Below are 15,443 nucleotides of genomic sequence, written 5' to 3' on the forward strand. Positions count from 1 at the left end.
TAGATCGGGCCGTAAAGTGGCCCAGAGCCCAACGGAAACGGAGGATAGGAGGGCCCAGCATGGACGAATGCGAGGCCCAAGGAAGAAGAGAAGCTCAATCGGCCCACTATTGCTTGTTGTGGGCTGAGCCTGTGTTTGTTCGGGCCTGTTAGCCGGTTACTCCATGAGGCCCATCTGCTGTCCTCCGTTTTCGTTGCAACACCATTTCTTTTCTTTTTTTTGAAGGCGTTGCAACACCATTTCTAGCATTTGAATTTGTTGTTCTAAAAGTAAATCTGATAGGGTTCACGATTATACCATTTCCGTCTGACAGTCTTTAGCTACCCATATAATACAGTGTATATATGGAGATATCAAATCCGGCTTGTTTAGTGGAGAGCCAGCATTTGCAGGGCAAAAGCTGAGCAATGGCAGCTTTACCCATGCTCACTTCCCCCGACACACACCTGTGCGAAATGCCTGAGACCACGCACACACGTAAGGCTGCTCTCATTCTTCTTGCGATGGCGCTGGCATCGACACGACGGCATCAACTGTTGCAGGTGGATGGACGCAGGGAGATGTTGGAGATGGGCACAGCAAGGGGATCGGGCTCCCCTAACCAACCCCGATCTCCTCCCCGTTCTTTTCCGATCCTCCAGAAAAGAGCCTGGGACCATGCATTCTGTAATCCGTATAGCCTGTGCTGTACGTGGTGGCTCTGAATCGAGAATTAAAATCAGAACTGAACCTGCAGCAAGCAAGAAACAAGAGACGAGACGAGGGGCTCGACGACGGCGACGGCGAATTGTTTAGCGCCGCCCGCGTGCGCCATGCCAAAATCAAACGACCTGGCGACTATGCGATCCATTTTAGCGAGCTAACTACTAGTAATAATCACCCAGCGTCATGCACGCCCGTACGTCTTCCGCAGAGACCAAGTCGCCATCGCAAAAGTTGATCAGCATGTGATGAGAGAGGCTGAGCCCACCAGTGATTAGCGTATCACAATCATTGGGTGGCTGCTGCCTTATAGCTAGGCTTATGTATGGCTTAGCTCACCAGATTGTTACTATTATAGTTAATTTGATTAGCGAACCACTCTGCTTGCTTTGATTTTGTTTAGTTCCGCTGCTGGTTTCTTGGAAGCCAACCACTCGTCACCTCCCAAAAGATCGGACCGCCGGACTGCTCTATTTTGTGTGCTCCCATTCTATTATATATATGCACGCACTTGTTACGTAGGAGTATTTGTCAAAGAGCCTCTACTGGTCTCCATTTCGCTCTATTTTTCAAACTTGTCCTAATGCTCTACCCATTATCTAAATAGAACAAAGTATTCGAGAAAACCACATTATTTCATGTATTTCTTCTTAATACAATGATGCGCAGCTCTCATGCGTATTTCAGGATAAATAAATTAAGTAAAGTAGGGTATAAATTACCATATTAATTGGGAAAATAAAACAATCGACAACAATGCTTGCTCTGATCATCTATCTATCTTGGTTAAACCATAGTGTCCATGCCAAATATGATTGATAAAATAGCTAATTTTAAAATTATAAATTATGAAAAATAATAGAGCGTGCCTTTTCATATGATGGGATCGTAGCGAGGTCAGAGGTAAATTTCTTTTTGTCGCACACAAAGCAGAGATGGTGGAGGCCCAACGTACATCAATGACAAAGAATAGTTATCAGGCCATAGATTAGCATATGTTATATCAAGTTTGCTGGGATAAAATTAACCTCGTCAATCCAAAGTTATATCAACTCTAAACCCCCCCCCCTAATTGCATGATTCACTATGTTAGTTACCAAAACTTTAGGGAATATTCAAAAGAATATTTTTGCAACACATCTCCATTAGTATTAGTGGAGCCTTTAGTTTTGAGTGGTGGCAGCTAAATGTTTTCCACTTAATTTGCACTCCATGCACTGATGCACATATGAGTGCTCTGATAAGGGCGATGAACAGAGCAGTTCTAATTATGCTCCACAGATTCATGTTTCACTTAACTACTCTGGGACCTTTCTGTGAGCTTTTCTCTGAAAAGTTGCCGCCACTTAAGCTACCTGTCATTTCAATGATGATTAGGGGAAGCCATCAACACCACTCGGAAAGGCTTGATGTATGCACAACATGGTGGACTTTGATCGATGATACTGCCTTTAGTTGCCCCGTTGTGCCATCAGTTGACAACTAATCGCCCATCTGAAAGCAGTTGTTGTGCCCTAGCACTAGCAGATTAAGGCTGTCCTGGCCTCACAAAACATCCCTTTCTCTTATCTTTTTGCATTCTTGTGGGGGCAAATGAACTTGCATGCTGCATTTCAGACAGGTGGTGCCTGCTTCCCCACCACATTGATCCCCTTGATGCTACATGTCATTAGCTGCTAGGACACATGAGTTAGTGATGCTAGACAAGTCAAAACAGGAGATTAATAAAGCAGCAAACTAACATGGAGCTACACTAGCTAGTAGTACTGATTTGAAATGCACGCAGTATGGATGCTTATACTCCAGTGACCCTTCACCGGCAAATAGCAAGTGATTTGGTGCATGATAGCTAGGGTTCATTAGGGCGGTATGCTTGTTAATTGTCCACCTAATCTGCTCGTTAAGCACGGTGCTGGCGCGTGTCCCAGCCGAATCATTTTCTTAATCCCTAGAGGATCCCCGGCGGCATGGTGGGATCAGGAGATCAGGGCAAAGGGGATTAAAATTATGTCTCTGACGATGCCTCCAGCTGCAGTTAACATCATGCAGCTTTTAATTTGCTTCTTTGTGTTGTTCTTTCATGTGCGATTTGATCGCTTAATTTAGTTTATGTTGGCGATGATGCGAGTTGCGTACGTTTGATCAACAAAGCTAAGTAAAGGCGGTGGACCGATGCGTGGTCGGCCCACTGACAGCAACACGCCAAGGAGCAACGACCATGGCGCACACGGACCGGAGGTTACTGTAGTGTTGATCTGCACGTTGCTCACATTTTTCTTGGGCTGAATCGTGGCAAGCTTCCGTGTTTTGTGCTTGCATCTATTCACTTCAATTCCACTCCAAGATAGCCCGATAGGTAGTGCTCACTTGACACACTGATTTTTTTTTCTTTTATTTTTTTATATTTTAACTTGCAAAGCATTTAATCACTGATGAATGACATTTGAAATATCAGTAGAGTACAACTGTCTCTCAATAACTTTGTATATGCTACTCTTTTAGTCTTTTTGTTGGCAAATGTATGGCATCTGAGAAAGCTTACGGTCAAAAACTCTTGAACTAAGCATTGATTCAGTGAAAAACTTTCTGTATTGGTCATGTATAGCATCATTGGAGTTGTTTATTATGCATCATTCGTATAAAAAATCATGATAAATTGCCCATCCTCTGGTAATTTCTGTTATGCGTAGAAAAGTATAATGCACCATGAAATTATTGTGACAAAAATCTACTCATAGGATGGGTAGCCGATCAACTCATCTCTGCTCTGATGTGTGCATACGTGGCATGCCAGTCAAGAATGCATGTAAGGTTCTTGGCATGCTACGGAGTCGAGCATCCATACCAATTCAAATGTAAGATCAACCCAGAATTCACAATAGCACAGCGAAAATGAGTGATTGTTGATCTTGTGTCCATGAATAAAAGCTTTATGCTTTTGTTTATTTGTGCATTCCCGTTGACCATTAAACCTTTTTTTTTTATGGTACACTGAACACAAGGAAGAATGTTCAATTTCCGTCATATAGGATCAGGGGCGGAATTGAACCCAAATGAAAAGATCTTTTCATTTGGGGACGATTCGTAAGTTTCAGAGTTGCAAGGCATATAGCATATTTGAGGCTGAGGCAAAAGTTAAAGGATCAAATGGACTATCCTGTCTACCGGCCCCTTCATAGTTCATATGCTCAACTAACCTCAGTATGTAAAGATGTATTGATGACCCTAAAGGGATTAGATATCAGTGCTTGCCGTCGTCTTTTATTTGTCCAAGTATATGAATCTATTGCTCATTTTCTTTCTTTTGTTTCCTCATTAGCTAGCTTAAGTTTTTTATAAATGATTAATTAGTTGGCGCTTGCAACGAACTCATTACTAGCTAGATGATCTGTCTGTGCAGAGAGGCACCTACTGACCTACATGTGCGCAGCGCATGCCTTACATGTGAAGAAGGAAGACAGACAGACGACGACGAGGACTATAAGAAGAATAATATAAGCAGGCGCGCTTCTCTGCACGAACGTAACTGATGATCACGATTCAGGAACGAAGTGCGCACTAAAACACGAAAAGATGAGAATATATTCCACGATGATCCTAATAGATTGGTCTCGATGAACACGCTATCTTGCATCGACATTTCTACGTATGACCCTCCGTTCCAAAATGTAGGTCGTTTTAGTTTTTATTGATGCATAGATTTTGCTACGTACCTAAATATAAGGTTATGTCTAGATACATAGTAAAATATGTAGTAAAATATGTGTTAAAAAAATTAAAACGACCTACATTTTTACGGAGGGAGGGAGTATTACACTATTCCTATACCTGTTATCAGTAACCGCCGAGCATATATGTTATCTTGGGTGTTAACTAATGTAGTAAAAGGCTAACAGCGCCGCAAAGTGACAGGAAAGCGACCTGTTATCAGTAACCGCCGAGCATATATGTTATCTTTGGTGTTAACTACTGTAGTAAAAGGCTAACAGCGCCGCAAAGTGACAGGAAAGAGTTAGTTGACGAGAGCAAAAGACATACTCTTGATGACACTATCGTTGACACTTCTACATGCTTGGTATACTACTCCAATGTCAACTAACGCAGCGGTAGATAAGCTAGAAAGAAGATTGATGAGAGGTGGGAGAGAAGGGTGGATCACTCTTAGTTAAAATTATTACGAGTTACCACCGAGCATGCCATCTTGGGCGTTAACTAATGCCAGAGGCTAACAGCGCATCAAAATGACTCTAAAAGGGTCACTGGGCGGGCAAAAGATATCGATTATTAGTATGGTTGCTTACCTGCTTAATTGGGGGTAAATATCTACAGATGTTATCGAATATTCGAATGTGATCCATGCTGATGGCTGCGCCGTTTTTTGTACCGAAAGAAATTAGAGCCAATTAAATCTCGATCGACCGATCGGGCCACGTCATCGCCCGTGTATTATACGTCGGGGGCGGTCGTCGTGATGCTTAGTAAAATACGAGGATCAGTTTCATTATTGCGTGGAGCCGAGATCTTCTCCCTTAAGAAAGCATTGCGGTGATAATTTTTTTGTGCTCTCTTGCTAACGACCACTACTACCGCACTAATGTTAGCCGTCGTACGATATCAAGGAATTATTTCGTTATCACCCAGTGGCGGAAAAGCTATCCGTTGCCCGAGTCTTTCAGGCGGAGCCATCACTCGATTTTCGCACCGTCCGTTTAGTTGATTTGGCCATTATCGTCCGTCTGATCTGCTCTCTCCTCCACCCGGTTTGTTTGTTTTTTTTCTTGCTGACTTTATGGTCCCACAAGTCAGCAGCTCCTATTTCATTTTGGGAACCGCGCCATTTTTGTTTTCTCCCGTTATTTGCATGCATGAATTCATTCCATTCCGCTGCTCTTCCTGTCTCGTCTATCCTGCTGGTGCGCTCACCTGGAGGTCTCGAGGGGAGGCGATTCGGCCCTTCCCCCTTCGATTCATCTATTTGTTGTGTGATTTTTTGGATGAACTGCTGGTTTGCTTCTGATTTGCTGGATTTCATTTTTCCTCCAAAGTTTTCCGCTCTCCAGGTGAGGTCCCGATGTGAGTCGATTCGTCCCTCCCCCCTTCGATTCATCGATCCCTATACGTCTTTGTTGTGTGATTTTTAGATGAGCTGCTATTTTTTCACCTTTGTTTTGCTGGATTTCGTTTGTCATCTCTGTTTTCCACTCTCCATGCAAGGTCCCGATGTGAGTCAATTTGCCCCCTTTCCCTTCGATTCATCTATGCGCTTCAATGTTTTTTTCTCCATTGGTGCTTGGTTGACGTGTGAATTTTTATGAACTTCTAATTTTAGCCCTTTGCTGGATTTTTGATTTCCTGCGCTATTTTTCCTCTACATTTTATCCTCTTTTGAGGTTAAGTATGTGAAATTTCCACTCCTTTGTTTATATCAAGTTTGATTTGTTGATGTGTCTCGCTCTTATTCGAAATCCGTGCTAGAAATTCATTATAGGGTTTCTTTGTAGGGATATATTCACATAGGATTGAAGTCTGGTTGCAGTTGATTAGTTGTTCCCCTTTATAATCTGATACATAGAGTCAACCCATATGCATGCCATCATGCATTGGCACTTAAGCTCTCTTATTATTCTATGTTAGCCCTTGATTTTGTTTTTGACCCTCGTTCTTTTTCTTTCTGCCTGTGACACTTTTCTAGCAAACTTTTCTTTTCTTCGTGTTCTTTCTCCCCCTCTTCCTCCTCCAATTACATATACACACATATATACGTGCAACGCTGCCGGCCACGAATATTATATTTATGTGCAACATATATATCACCACTCGCGCGCCTATTATTATTTCAGCACACTCCTTCAGTTAAACTGCCACAGCTGTCACGACCGATCCAACGGACGCATGCATGCGTCAATGCGTCCAGCTGACCAGTCAACGTGAGCTGCATGCTTACGTGTACATGTGGCCGCCACTGCTCCACCATGACCATGTACATGCAGCAGCTGGCTGGCAAGGCAAAGGCAAGGTATTTTTATTTTTTTTTGATGGGGGGAAGGCAAGGTACTGGAGAGGAGAGCAAGTGAAGTGAGCAACTGCTGCAGCAAGCTGTATGTGTGAGGTGACACACGCTTGCATTTCTGCGGACGAGACGACGGTCAAATGGGCAAATGGGCCAGAAAGGCAGTCGCCCTGCCTGCAGCCTGCGCGTACTGCTAACGGTTAACGTTGTGTGGTGAATATGATGACGACGGTTGTCAACAGTTAAATTCTTCTCCTTGTCTCTTCATCCTTCACTTCAGTGCGTGAGATCTCATTGTATGAAAGGAAATGGAGAGAATGGTTCTTCTAGAGCCCCAATGCGTGAAAGGAAGATGAAGCATGAGAAGGTAACCATAAGTGTTCTGCCTTGCTTATGTCGTGGGCCCGCCTCATGCGGGAGTAGCAAGTGCTCAGGGCTAGACATGATTTCCATGGTCGAGCAAAGGATGTGAGATCAATGGAACTATTATATCGTCCATTTGCAGGCGTATGATAAAAGTGCGCGTAGCGTTATGGGCGTGCCCGGCTCCTAAGCAAGGTTTGCTCTGCCTTGCCTTTGCTAGAGCGGGCAAGCGGAACTCGCTCTTCCTGAAAATTAAGGGAAAACCTTGCCCGCGCAGACTCTCAGGTAAGCTAGCCCCGAACCCAAACTCTCGCTCCACCTTGATTTCTGGTCAAGCAAGGCGTACCAAACGCACCTATGGTGTAGGTTCGATGTCAAATGGACACGATGTTACAACTCTTACCTACAAGTGATTGATTATCGGGTAGAATCGGATTTGCAAAAACATGAGGTAAACTTCGAAAGCCCGAGTCCATCAAAAAGAACCCTAAGAACCCTACATATTGGGTCAATACTGTAGGTTCGAGTCTGCCTATCATGCTATTAAAGCACATTTTGTATCACACGTCATGTATATTTTAAAAATTTTAGGAGTGTATTTTTTTTCAAATTTTAGATCAAATACTATCTATGTCTCACCCGATGATCGGTTGTAGATCAAAATCCAATCTGCGCACATCGGTCAAGTTGGCTCAGGATGAGTTTATTCAAGTGGGTTGGATCAGGGTAGGCGCAGGGCGGGTTGGTTTTGTCGGCCCGCCGGACTACCCATGTTTTCACAAGATACAAAAGGCCGCGCTGGGGCCCACGTGCAGGGACAGAGTAGACCGGGAACGTGGCAAGCAGGCAGGGCTGGGCAGGGCACACCTATAAAGGCAGGATCCAGCCCTCCAGTCCACGCTTGGCTTCTCTCTTCTCCTCCCACGCATCTCCCCTTTTTTGTCTTCAGTTATTACACTTTACAAGCTCATTGGCAACCGCTCCGCGCTTCCCTCCCGTCTTCTCCCCCTCTTCACCGCGGAAAAGGCTCCGCTCCCCATTTCACCTGCACACAGAGGACTCCCGAGAGCTTCTCCTCCCTTCCAGTTTGCTGCGTGCAGATCGTCAAGGTGAGTGATCCTTTCGTGCTGCGTTCGTCTTTCTCCATTCTGTTTCTTCCTTGCCAAACCCAGGCTGTAGCATCAACTGCAGATGCAAATGGTTTCCTTCTTTCTTGGATGCGCAGTGGCTTCCCCAAATCCTCGCTGGGTTGCCCCGGCTACCATTCGTATGTCATGGTTGATTTCTGTCCTTCTCCGTCTTGGCTAGTCGACCAGTTCCTTTCGTTCCATTTCGACTTCGTTCAGATCCATGGTTGATTTCCGAGAAAGCTTCCCTTTTGACTCCCGATTATTCTTAATTCCTCAATGCTAGCAGATTTGAATGTTTGTCAAAACAGATGAGACTAGATTGTTGGCGCTTGTGCACCGCCCACCCTGCTTTGTTTTTTCTCCCTCTCTATCCCGCTGTTGAGCCTAGTTTACTCTTCCAGTTCGGCAGCTCCAGCTGCGCAGCGCACTAGCTCGCAGCTTCCTTGCATTCATTAGTTTAGACTCCTTGAGATTTAGTTGCACTTTACGACATGCTTTACACCTAAACACCGAAGGAGCAGGAGATCCGCTAGCTTGGCCGTGTTGAGCTTCCTTTATGCACGCTACTATATTCCTCTGCCGGGTCTCTGATCACATGACCTTTTTTGACAGAGAAGAGAACAATTCCTTCAGGAGGTGAACCATGAGGACAAGGAATCCGACAATGTCAAAGGTTGGTCGGGGCATTTGAACATTGATCTAGCACCATTCCTCCAGCTTCTTCTTTCTTAGTAAACGTTTTCAAAAGAAAGTTTCTTCTTTGTAGAGAAGGTTGGCTGGATGTGCTGTATTTACCGAAACTTTCCTCTCTTCTTTTTCTTACAGTCGTCGTCTTGGCCCAAGACGAAGACGGTGATGAAGAAATGGCTCAACCTCAAGAATTCAGAGTTCCACTCGGACTGCATCAGTAAGTCCAGACGTCCAGCTATTTTTTTTTCATCTCCGACATTTCAAATCAATCCTTTACTTTCCCTCTCAAATTTTCTGATTTTCTTCAATTTTGACATCCCCTCATCACAAGGCTTACTTTGATGCGTTTGATCAGACGAAAGTTTTGGAGGGCAGCAGCAGGAGATGAGGAGGAAGAGCTGCTCCGACAGAGATGGCAGCCTTCTCACAAGGACAGACCTGTCAGGTATTACATTGCAACTTTTCACCAAGCAGCTACTGCAACTATTTCTTCCCTTTTATCTTCAAAAAGCCCGGTTACTGTTCTTGCAAGTACAATGACCTTTACAGAGTACACGCAGAGTAGCTGGCTAGCTGCTACGCATTTACAGTATCTAGTTTCAGTCTTTTAGGGTAGAAACAGACAGAAGAAGGAAAAAACTAGACATATATACGTTTGCTAGTATGTTTTAAATTACAGAATTTGGTTTGAATCTTTCCTCATGGTTTTGTTTTGTCTGGTGCCCATGCACCATGGACGTCGGCTCACCAGGTGGCTGGCTGGTGGAGAGCTCTGAGAACCTGCGGCCGCCTCCTACCCGGTATGGCTCCCCGGCGCCGAGCTCCTCGTGGCGACCTCCCCAGGAACTCAGGTGAGTGAGCTGGATCCGTCTCAGCACTCAGAGCTTACGTCTGGTGATGGAAACGAACGTATTTTAATCTGCATCAGAATTCAGACCAGCCGTATTTCAGAGTATGGGGCAGACAGAAACAGGAGACTCTGTTTGTTTCTGTGGATGTTTTTTGTTTCCTTGATTTTTTGCTGTCATGTCAACTTGCTGCCGTGAGTCAATGAATCCAGCTCATGTTCTGAGGTCAAATTGCGTTGAGTTCATACGATTTCGTCTGAGTAGGTGGTCGTGTTGTGGCTACTGGATAGGAACAGTGGCTGGGAATACTTTGGGACTGCCGACCTCTAGCTGTTCTTCTTTTTTCCTTTGAAATTTATCTAGCATATAGGGACAGTGGTTGCGGTTGCAACAGTACGTAGTAGGCGATTGTATAATCTCGCTTAGCTGTGGCTAATGATGCTACTTCGTAGATATTTTTTCTAAAAAAACTATTCCCTATCTTATCCTGTATATGTTCTTATACGAGGATTATATTATTCAGTAACTGTTCATGTTCATGTTCTTCAGAATGTTCGTTGGGACATGGAACGTTGGAGGGCGAGCGCCACACCGAGGGTTGGATCTCTCCGACTGGCTCATCGACGGCCCTGCTTCCTCCTCTCCTCACATCTACGTTCTTGGGTACGTTCTACAGTAGTTATTGTACACTCATGTATAGCAGGGTAAATTAACCTAGCTAGTACTAGTACAGAGTAAAATCATACCGCTAAAGCACTGTACTCATTTCTGAAGACGAGCCTGCATTACTAATTTGCTAGCTGCTACACAGATTCCTGAATATTGACAGAGGCAGCCAGAAATGGTTGAGCCAGTTGAGAGCAACATGATTCCTGCTTGCCAGGAAGCTCCACTCATGGTAATCATGATTCATGAAGACGGTGTCATAGGAATTGGCAGTTCTGTGTGGATTTCAGTGCAAACTGCAAACCCATGGTGGCTGCAATTATGGCATCATCTGCTTAATTTCAGTGTACACATGGGTTCCCAGATTACTGTAGGAGTAGGTCATGGCCATGGGTTTCAGTGTTTGCGTTAATTTCTGGAGCTAATCATGGTCGTCACCCTTTCATACGCCATGAGTGCTCCAGTGCATAGGAAATCGACTTCTGTCTGGTCTGGAATAACATAAGCAAACAGTCAAAATTATTACAGTTACTATGTGTTCCCCTTGACCAACTTTTTACTCTGAACTGTAGTAATTATGTCTGCATATCTGTGAACGAATTTTTCAGTTAACTGAATTTGCACATCCATCACACAGCTTCCAGGAGATCGTGCCGCTGAACGCCGGGAACGTGCTCGGCGCCGAGGACAAGGGCCCTGCCTGCCAGTGGCTGGACCTAATCCGGCGAGCCCTGAACCCCTCGTCCTCCTCCCCGGAGATCAGCAGGGGCAGCCACGGCCTGTTCCCCTCGGAGTCGCTCCAGAAGGGCCGGGTGAGCTTCTCGGACCTGCTGGCGGCGGAGGACAACAGCAGGCTGAGCACGGCGTCGGAGCCGGACGACGACGCCAGCGAGCCGTCCACGTCGAACCCGGAGTCGAGCAGCGAGGAGGAGGCCGGCGACTTCGGCGGCGCGGCGCGGCGGCTGCGCGGTCGCGGCTACCGGCTGGCCGCCAGCAAGCAGATGGTCGGCATCTTCCTCTGCGTCTGGGTCCGCGCCGACCTCCTGCCCTGCGTCACTGGCCTAAGGGTCTCGTGCGTCGGCAGAGGCATCATGGGATACATGGGGAACAAGGTATCTATATGACTGTATCATCGTGTCACCTGCAAGAAGCCTTAAATTTAGTTAAGCTTTTGAAAGATTTGCAGCGAGTTCGGAATTCAGATGGTGATTAGTGTTTTGGATGGATCGATTCACAGGGTTCAATCTCGGTGAGCCTGACCCTGGAAGGCGGCGCGGCGCTGTGCTTCGTGTGCACGCACCTGGCGTCCGGCGAGAAGGACGGCGACGAGGTGCGCCGGAACAGCGACGTCTCCGAGATCCTCAAGCGGACGAGGTTCACAAGGACGGCGGCGTCGCCGGAGACCATATTGGAGCACGAGTAAGGATCTGCTTGTTTCCATCAGCAGTGCGCCAATCAATTCGAAACCTGAACCGTGGCTGATCGAATGCGTGCATGATCGGTGTTGGCAGCAAGGTGATATGGCTCGGGGACCTCAACTACCGCCTGACGAGCGGCGGCGGCAAGACGCGGGAGCTGCTGGAGCGGAAGGACTGGCAGGCGCTGCTGGAGCGGGACCAGCTGCGGACAGAGCAGCGGGCGGGGCGCGTATTCGCCGGGTGGGAGGAAGGCCGCATCCGCTTCCCGCCCACGTACAAGTACCTGGCCGAGTCCGACGCCTACGCCATGAGCCTCGGCTCCTCCGGCTCCCGGGAGAAGAAGCGCACGCCGGCATGGTACGTAACTACCACTGACCACACGCTAATCGTTGCTACCGTGCTGGCACGAGAATAATCAGAGTTGCGGCTAGGGATAATTAGAGCCGATTTACGTTGGGACTGATTGAATTAGGGGGTCACATGGACATTCGTCGTGCATCGTGATGTCGCTACAATGACAAGGACGTGCACCGCCGATCAGATCAGTAGGCGCGCATCATCCCTGCACGTAGATATGATCGTAGGCACATCACATGCGTTGTGGCTGCACTAGATCATGTGAGCTCTAGAAACTAAAAGCCTTCCTGGTTTTGACTTAGCCCATGTCTCTGCCACCATCTCCAATTCCCCATCGATCACAAGCCAACCATCTAGCCATGAAACATTTCTAGCCGGTACGAGTACTGGCCTAGACGCGCCACGTCCGTTGATGAGGACGACCACCCATGGAATCTCAATTTGTTTAGCGTTTGGTCAGGACCAGATGCTCTGAATTCAGCTCTCCATCAGTACTGATCGTCTATCGAAATTAACAAGTTTAGGAAGAGTAGGGTAGGCTCGACACGGTGACCAGTCCTTGTCGAGCCCCGGCAGGTTGTTGCATTGCCTCCTGCTGCAGGCTTGCAGCATGATACTGCTGGTCGCTGTGCATGCATAGGGAGAAGCTACCTGCTTTACGCATGCACGCACGTAGCTACTCCTAGTTACTAAAAGAATCAACTGTGACAGCGCCTCATCTTTTTTACTAATCAGCACTACCACACTCGCTAATCACCTTGTCACCGCCTGCCGGCAGCTTGGCTGATCACGCGCGTTCGATTTGTTTTGCTGTGCAGGTGCGACCGCATCCTGTGGCGCGGCGAGGGGATGGACCAGCACTGGTACGCGCGCGGCGAGTCGCGCTTCTCCGACCACCGCCCCGTCAGCTCCCTCTTCTCCGCGCGCCTCCAGTCCGGCAAGCCGGCGGTGGCACGGGGGAACGCCGCCGCCCAGGCGCCAGCGCGCAGTTTCCGGCGGCGCGGCAGCATGCCGCCGCGGCAGCCTCTGTGGGGGCCGAGGAGATGCTCCTCGTGCCGCGGGCCAGCCCGCACTCCTCGAGGTTCTGACGCGCGCGCGAATACGAATGCAGGGACATGCAACGGAGTATGGATTGGTAGCTCTGTCAGCGCGAAAGGATCGCGCGTGCCGTCGGCCGGCCGTCGCCGCTGAGACAGACGGAGGCGAGCGGCGTGCCCGAGGCCCGGAAAGGGAAAAGCAAAGCAGCCGTGCGTCCTCATGATTGGCTGCCATTTTGCTCATTGGGCATGGGCGGCGACAGCTTCACTGCTTCAGGGCGTGTGCGCAGTGGCGACCGGTCAGGGGAAACATTCTCCTCGGGAACGCGCAGGCCTTTCAGGGTGTCTCTTCTTGGGAAAAATGCTCTTTCTTGTTATACGCAGCTACGACACTGTGCCTGTAGGATGTAGAGGTATAGGAGAGCTCCTTTTCGTGCTCCTCTGGTCGGTTCTTGTTTTTTCTCCCACATTGGCAACAGATTCGAGAAACTTGAGAGCATGGAGCCATGGAGGGCTGCTGTATTCAAAGGAGGTAATGGAGTTTCCTTTAGGTAGTCAATCGAAGATTACTATATACCGATAAAGCTCTCCTGATTTCAGCAGATTAACAGTCAATGGAATATATAGTTCACCAGAAAGGAAGGTTTGTAAAAAATGTGGAGTATATTCTAAATCAGATTGGAGCCCTTCAAGTCAAAAAATTGAGACGGAAAATGGAAGGAATAGGAAGGAGACCGTACACAAGTTGGGCCTCATTACGTACACAAAGGCCGTGCGTGTTAGGCCCAGCAGATTTCATAGGCTAGCATAGCACATCTAGGCGGGCCGATCCTTCTTCGAGGTAGGCCCATTGGATCAGCAGCGGATTTAAGAGCCCATTGGGCGGGAGGCACAAGATCTTCGTCTTGCTTAAAAGGTCGTCGTCCCCGTCAACCCCCCCCCCCCCCCTCCCAAAAAAAAAAAAAAACTTAAAAGGTCGTCGTCCTCAGCGGCGCCGGCGACCATCCGTGCATAAAGAAGTGTGCACGTATCGCGGACAATGGAATACACGTACTACAAGCGTACGCTTCTGTAAGGCACACTATGGCCTGGCATAACGGTGGCTTGTTTTGTTTGTATGAGATGGGATTGAATATATCGACTAGGACGCTTCTGAGCGAGCAGTAGCGCTAGTTGCAAGCGTCAAGGGGGCAAGAGTGCGAGACTTTTCTTATGGCGTGCCGTAATTTGGTGATAAGAAGATGCGGTGGGGACTTTTCTTAGGATCCTATTACTCCCAGGAAAGCAGGTTGCTGGCAGCTCTGAAGAAAGAAGAAAATAAGTGCTGGTGCTGTACTGTGTGGGCTAGTAGCTTGCACCCTCGAAGTGACGATTCTAATATAAACTGTAATCCAACTAGGGATGCAGGCGAGAGGTCAGAGTCAGCGGCGATGGAGACGCGTGCCACCCACGAATCAATCCACATGTAGTAGCCGTAGTAGTGTTGGGTTCCAGTTGCACTCCACTGTTAATTACCTGTAACCAACTAGAGGCATAGGAAAACCTTTGGTGTGGCGTAAAGCTGGGGGCGGGCCTTGTTCAATCTTGTTGCACGTCTTGGCGGGCCGACCCTCTAACAGACCGGTGGCCCAATAGCTTTGCGGTTTGTTTAATCTTGTGTCAAATTTTGGAGCAAAATCATACTACTGCTACCACGCACGACGGACTGGGAAAGGTCCATACCACGCGACATGATCGAGAATGGCTGAATGGATTGGGGGTGCTCGTGCAGCGTGCGTTCCTGCTATTCTCTAGTAGAGCGTGGTGGTGTGTTTGGATGCAGGCCTGCTGCCTCTCTGCCTGGCAAATTGTTTTTTTAATCTCGCCTCTGCCTGGCATTGACCGGCAACCCAAGAGGAAGATTCGGTTGGATATTACTGGTATATGCTATAGCGCGAACTACTGATGATGGTAGTGCTCCTATCCTAGCTAGTTTATTAGACTTTAGAGAAGAATCTTATACTACTACTACTACTACTGTACTAGGTTACTTGCTGACAGCTCCGAACACGAAACAAACAAGGGGAAAAAAAAGTGGAAGTCGTAGCTGCTCGAGCTTGGAGGAGTAGTAGCCTGCACCCCCGAAGAAATTAATCTTACTGAATCAATAAAAAAGTAGCATATCTATATATATTATAATAATAAAGGTAAGCTGGGTTGTCCCACGTCCAAGAAGGTGGGGG

At 47.5% G+C, this 15,443-nt stretch overlaps 1 protein-coding gene across 2 annotated transcripts; it reads left to right on the top strand.

The window, feature by feature from the left end:
• Window positions 1–7,880: 7,880 nt before the first annotated feature.
• LOC117847798 (type I inositol polyphosphate 5-phosphatase 8) lies at window positions 7,881–13,897 on the top strand. 2 transcript variants are annotated; one of them, XM_034729084.2, is made up of 10 exons: window positions 7,881–8,184; window positions 8,823–8,878; window positions 9,031–9,112; window positions 9,251–9,340; window positions 9,647–9,746; window positions 10,293–10,406; window positions 11,047–11,521; window positions 11,647–11,828; window positions 11,921–12,184; window positions 13,003–13,897. In XM_034729084.2, exons 2-10 carry the CDS (start codon window positions 8,849–8,851, stop codon window positions 13,373–13,375), a joined length of 1,710 nt encoding a protein of 569 aa, XP_034584975.1. In that variant the 5' UTR covers window positions 7,881–8,184; window positions 8,823–8,848; the 3' UTR covers window positions 13,376–13,897. The 2 variants fall into 2 exon arrangements, with proteins under 2 accessions (XP_034584975.1, XP_034584974.1); XM_034729083.2 differs by having other exon boundaries at window positions 7,883–8,184; window positions 8,818–8,878.
• Window positions 13,898–15,443: the final 1,546 nt, after the last annotated feature.

Source organism: Setaria viridis, chromosome 3, assembly GCF_005286985.2.
Source record: "Setaria viridis chromosome 3, Setaria_viridis_v4.0, whole genome shotgun sequence".
In the NCBI taxonomy this organism is placed as follows: Eukaryota; Viridiplantae; Streptophyta; class Magnoliopsida; order Poales; family Poaceae; genus Setaria; species Setaria viridis.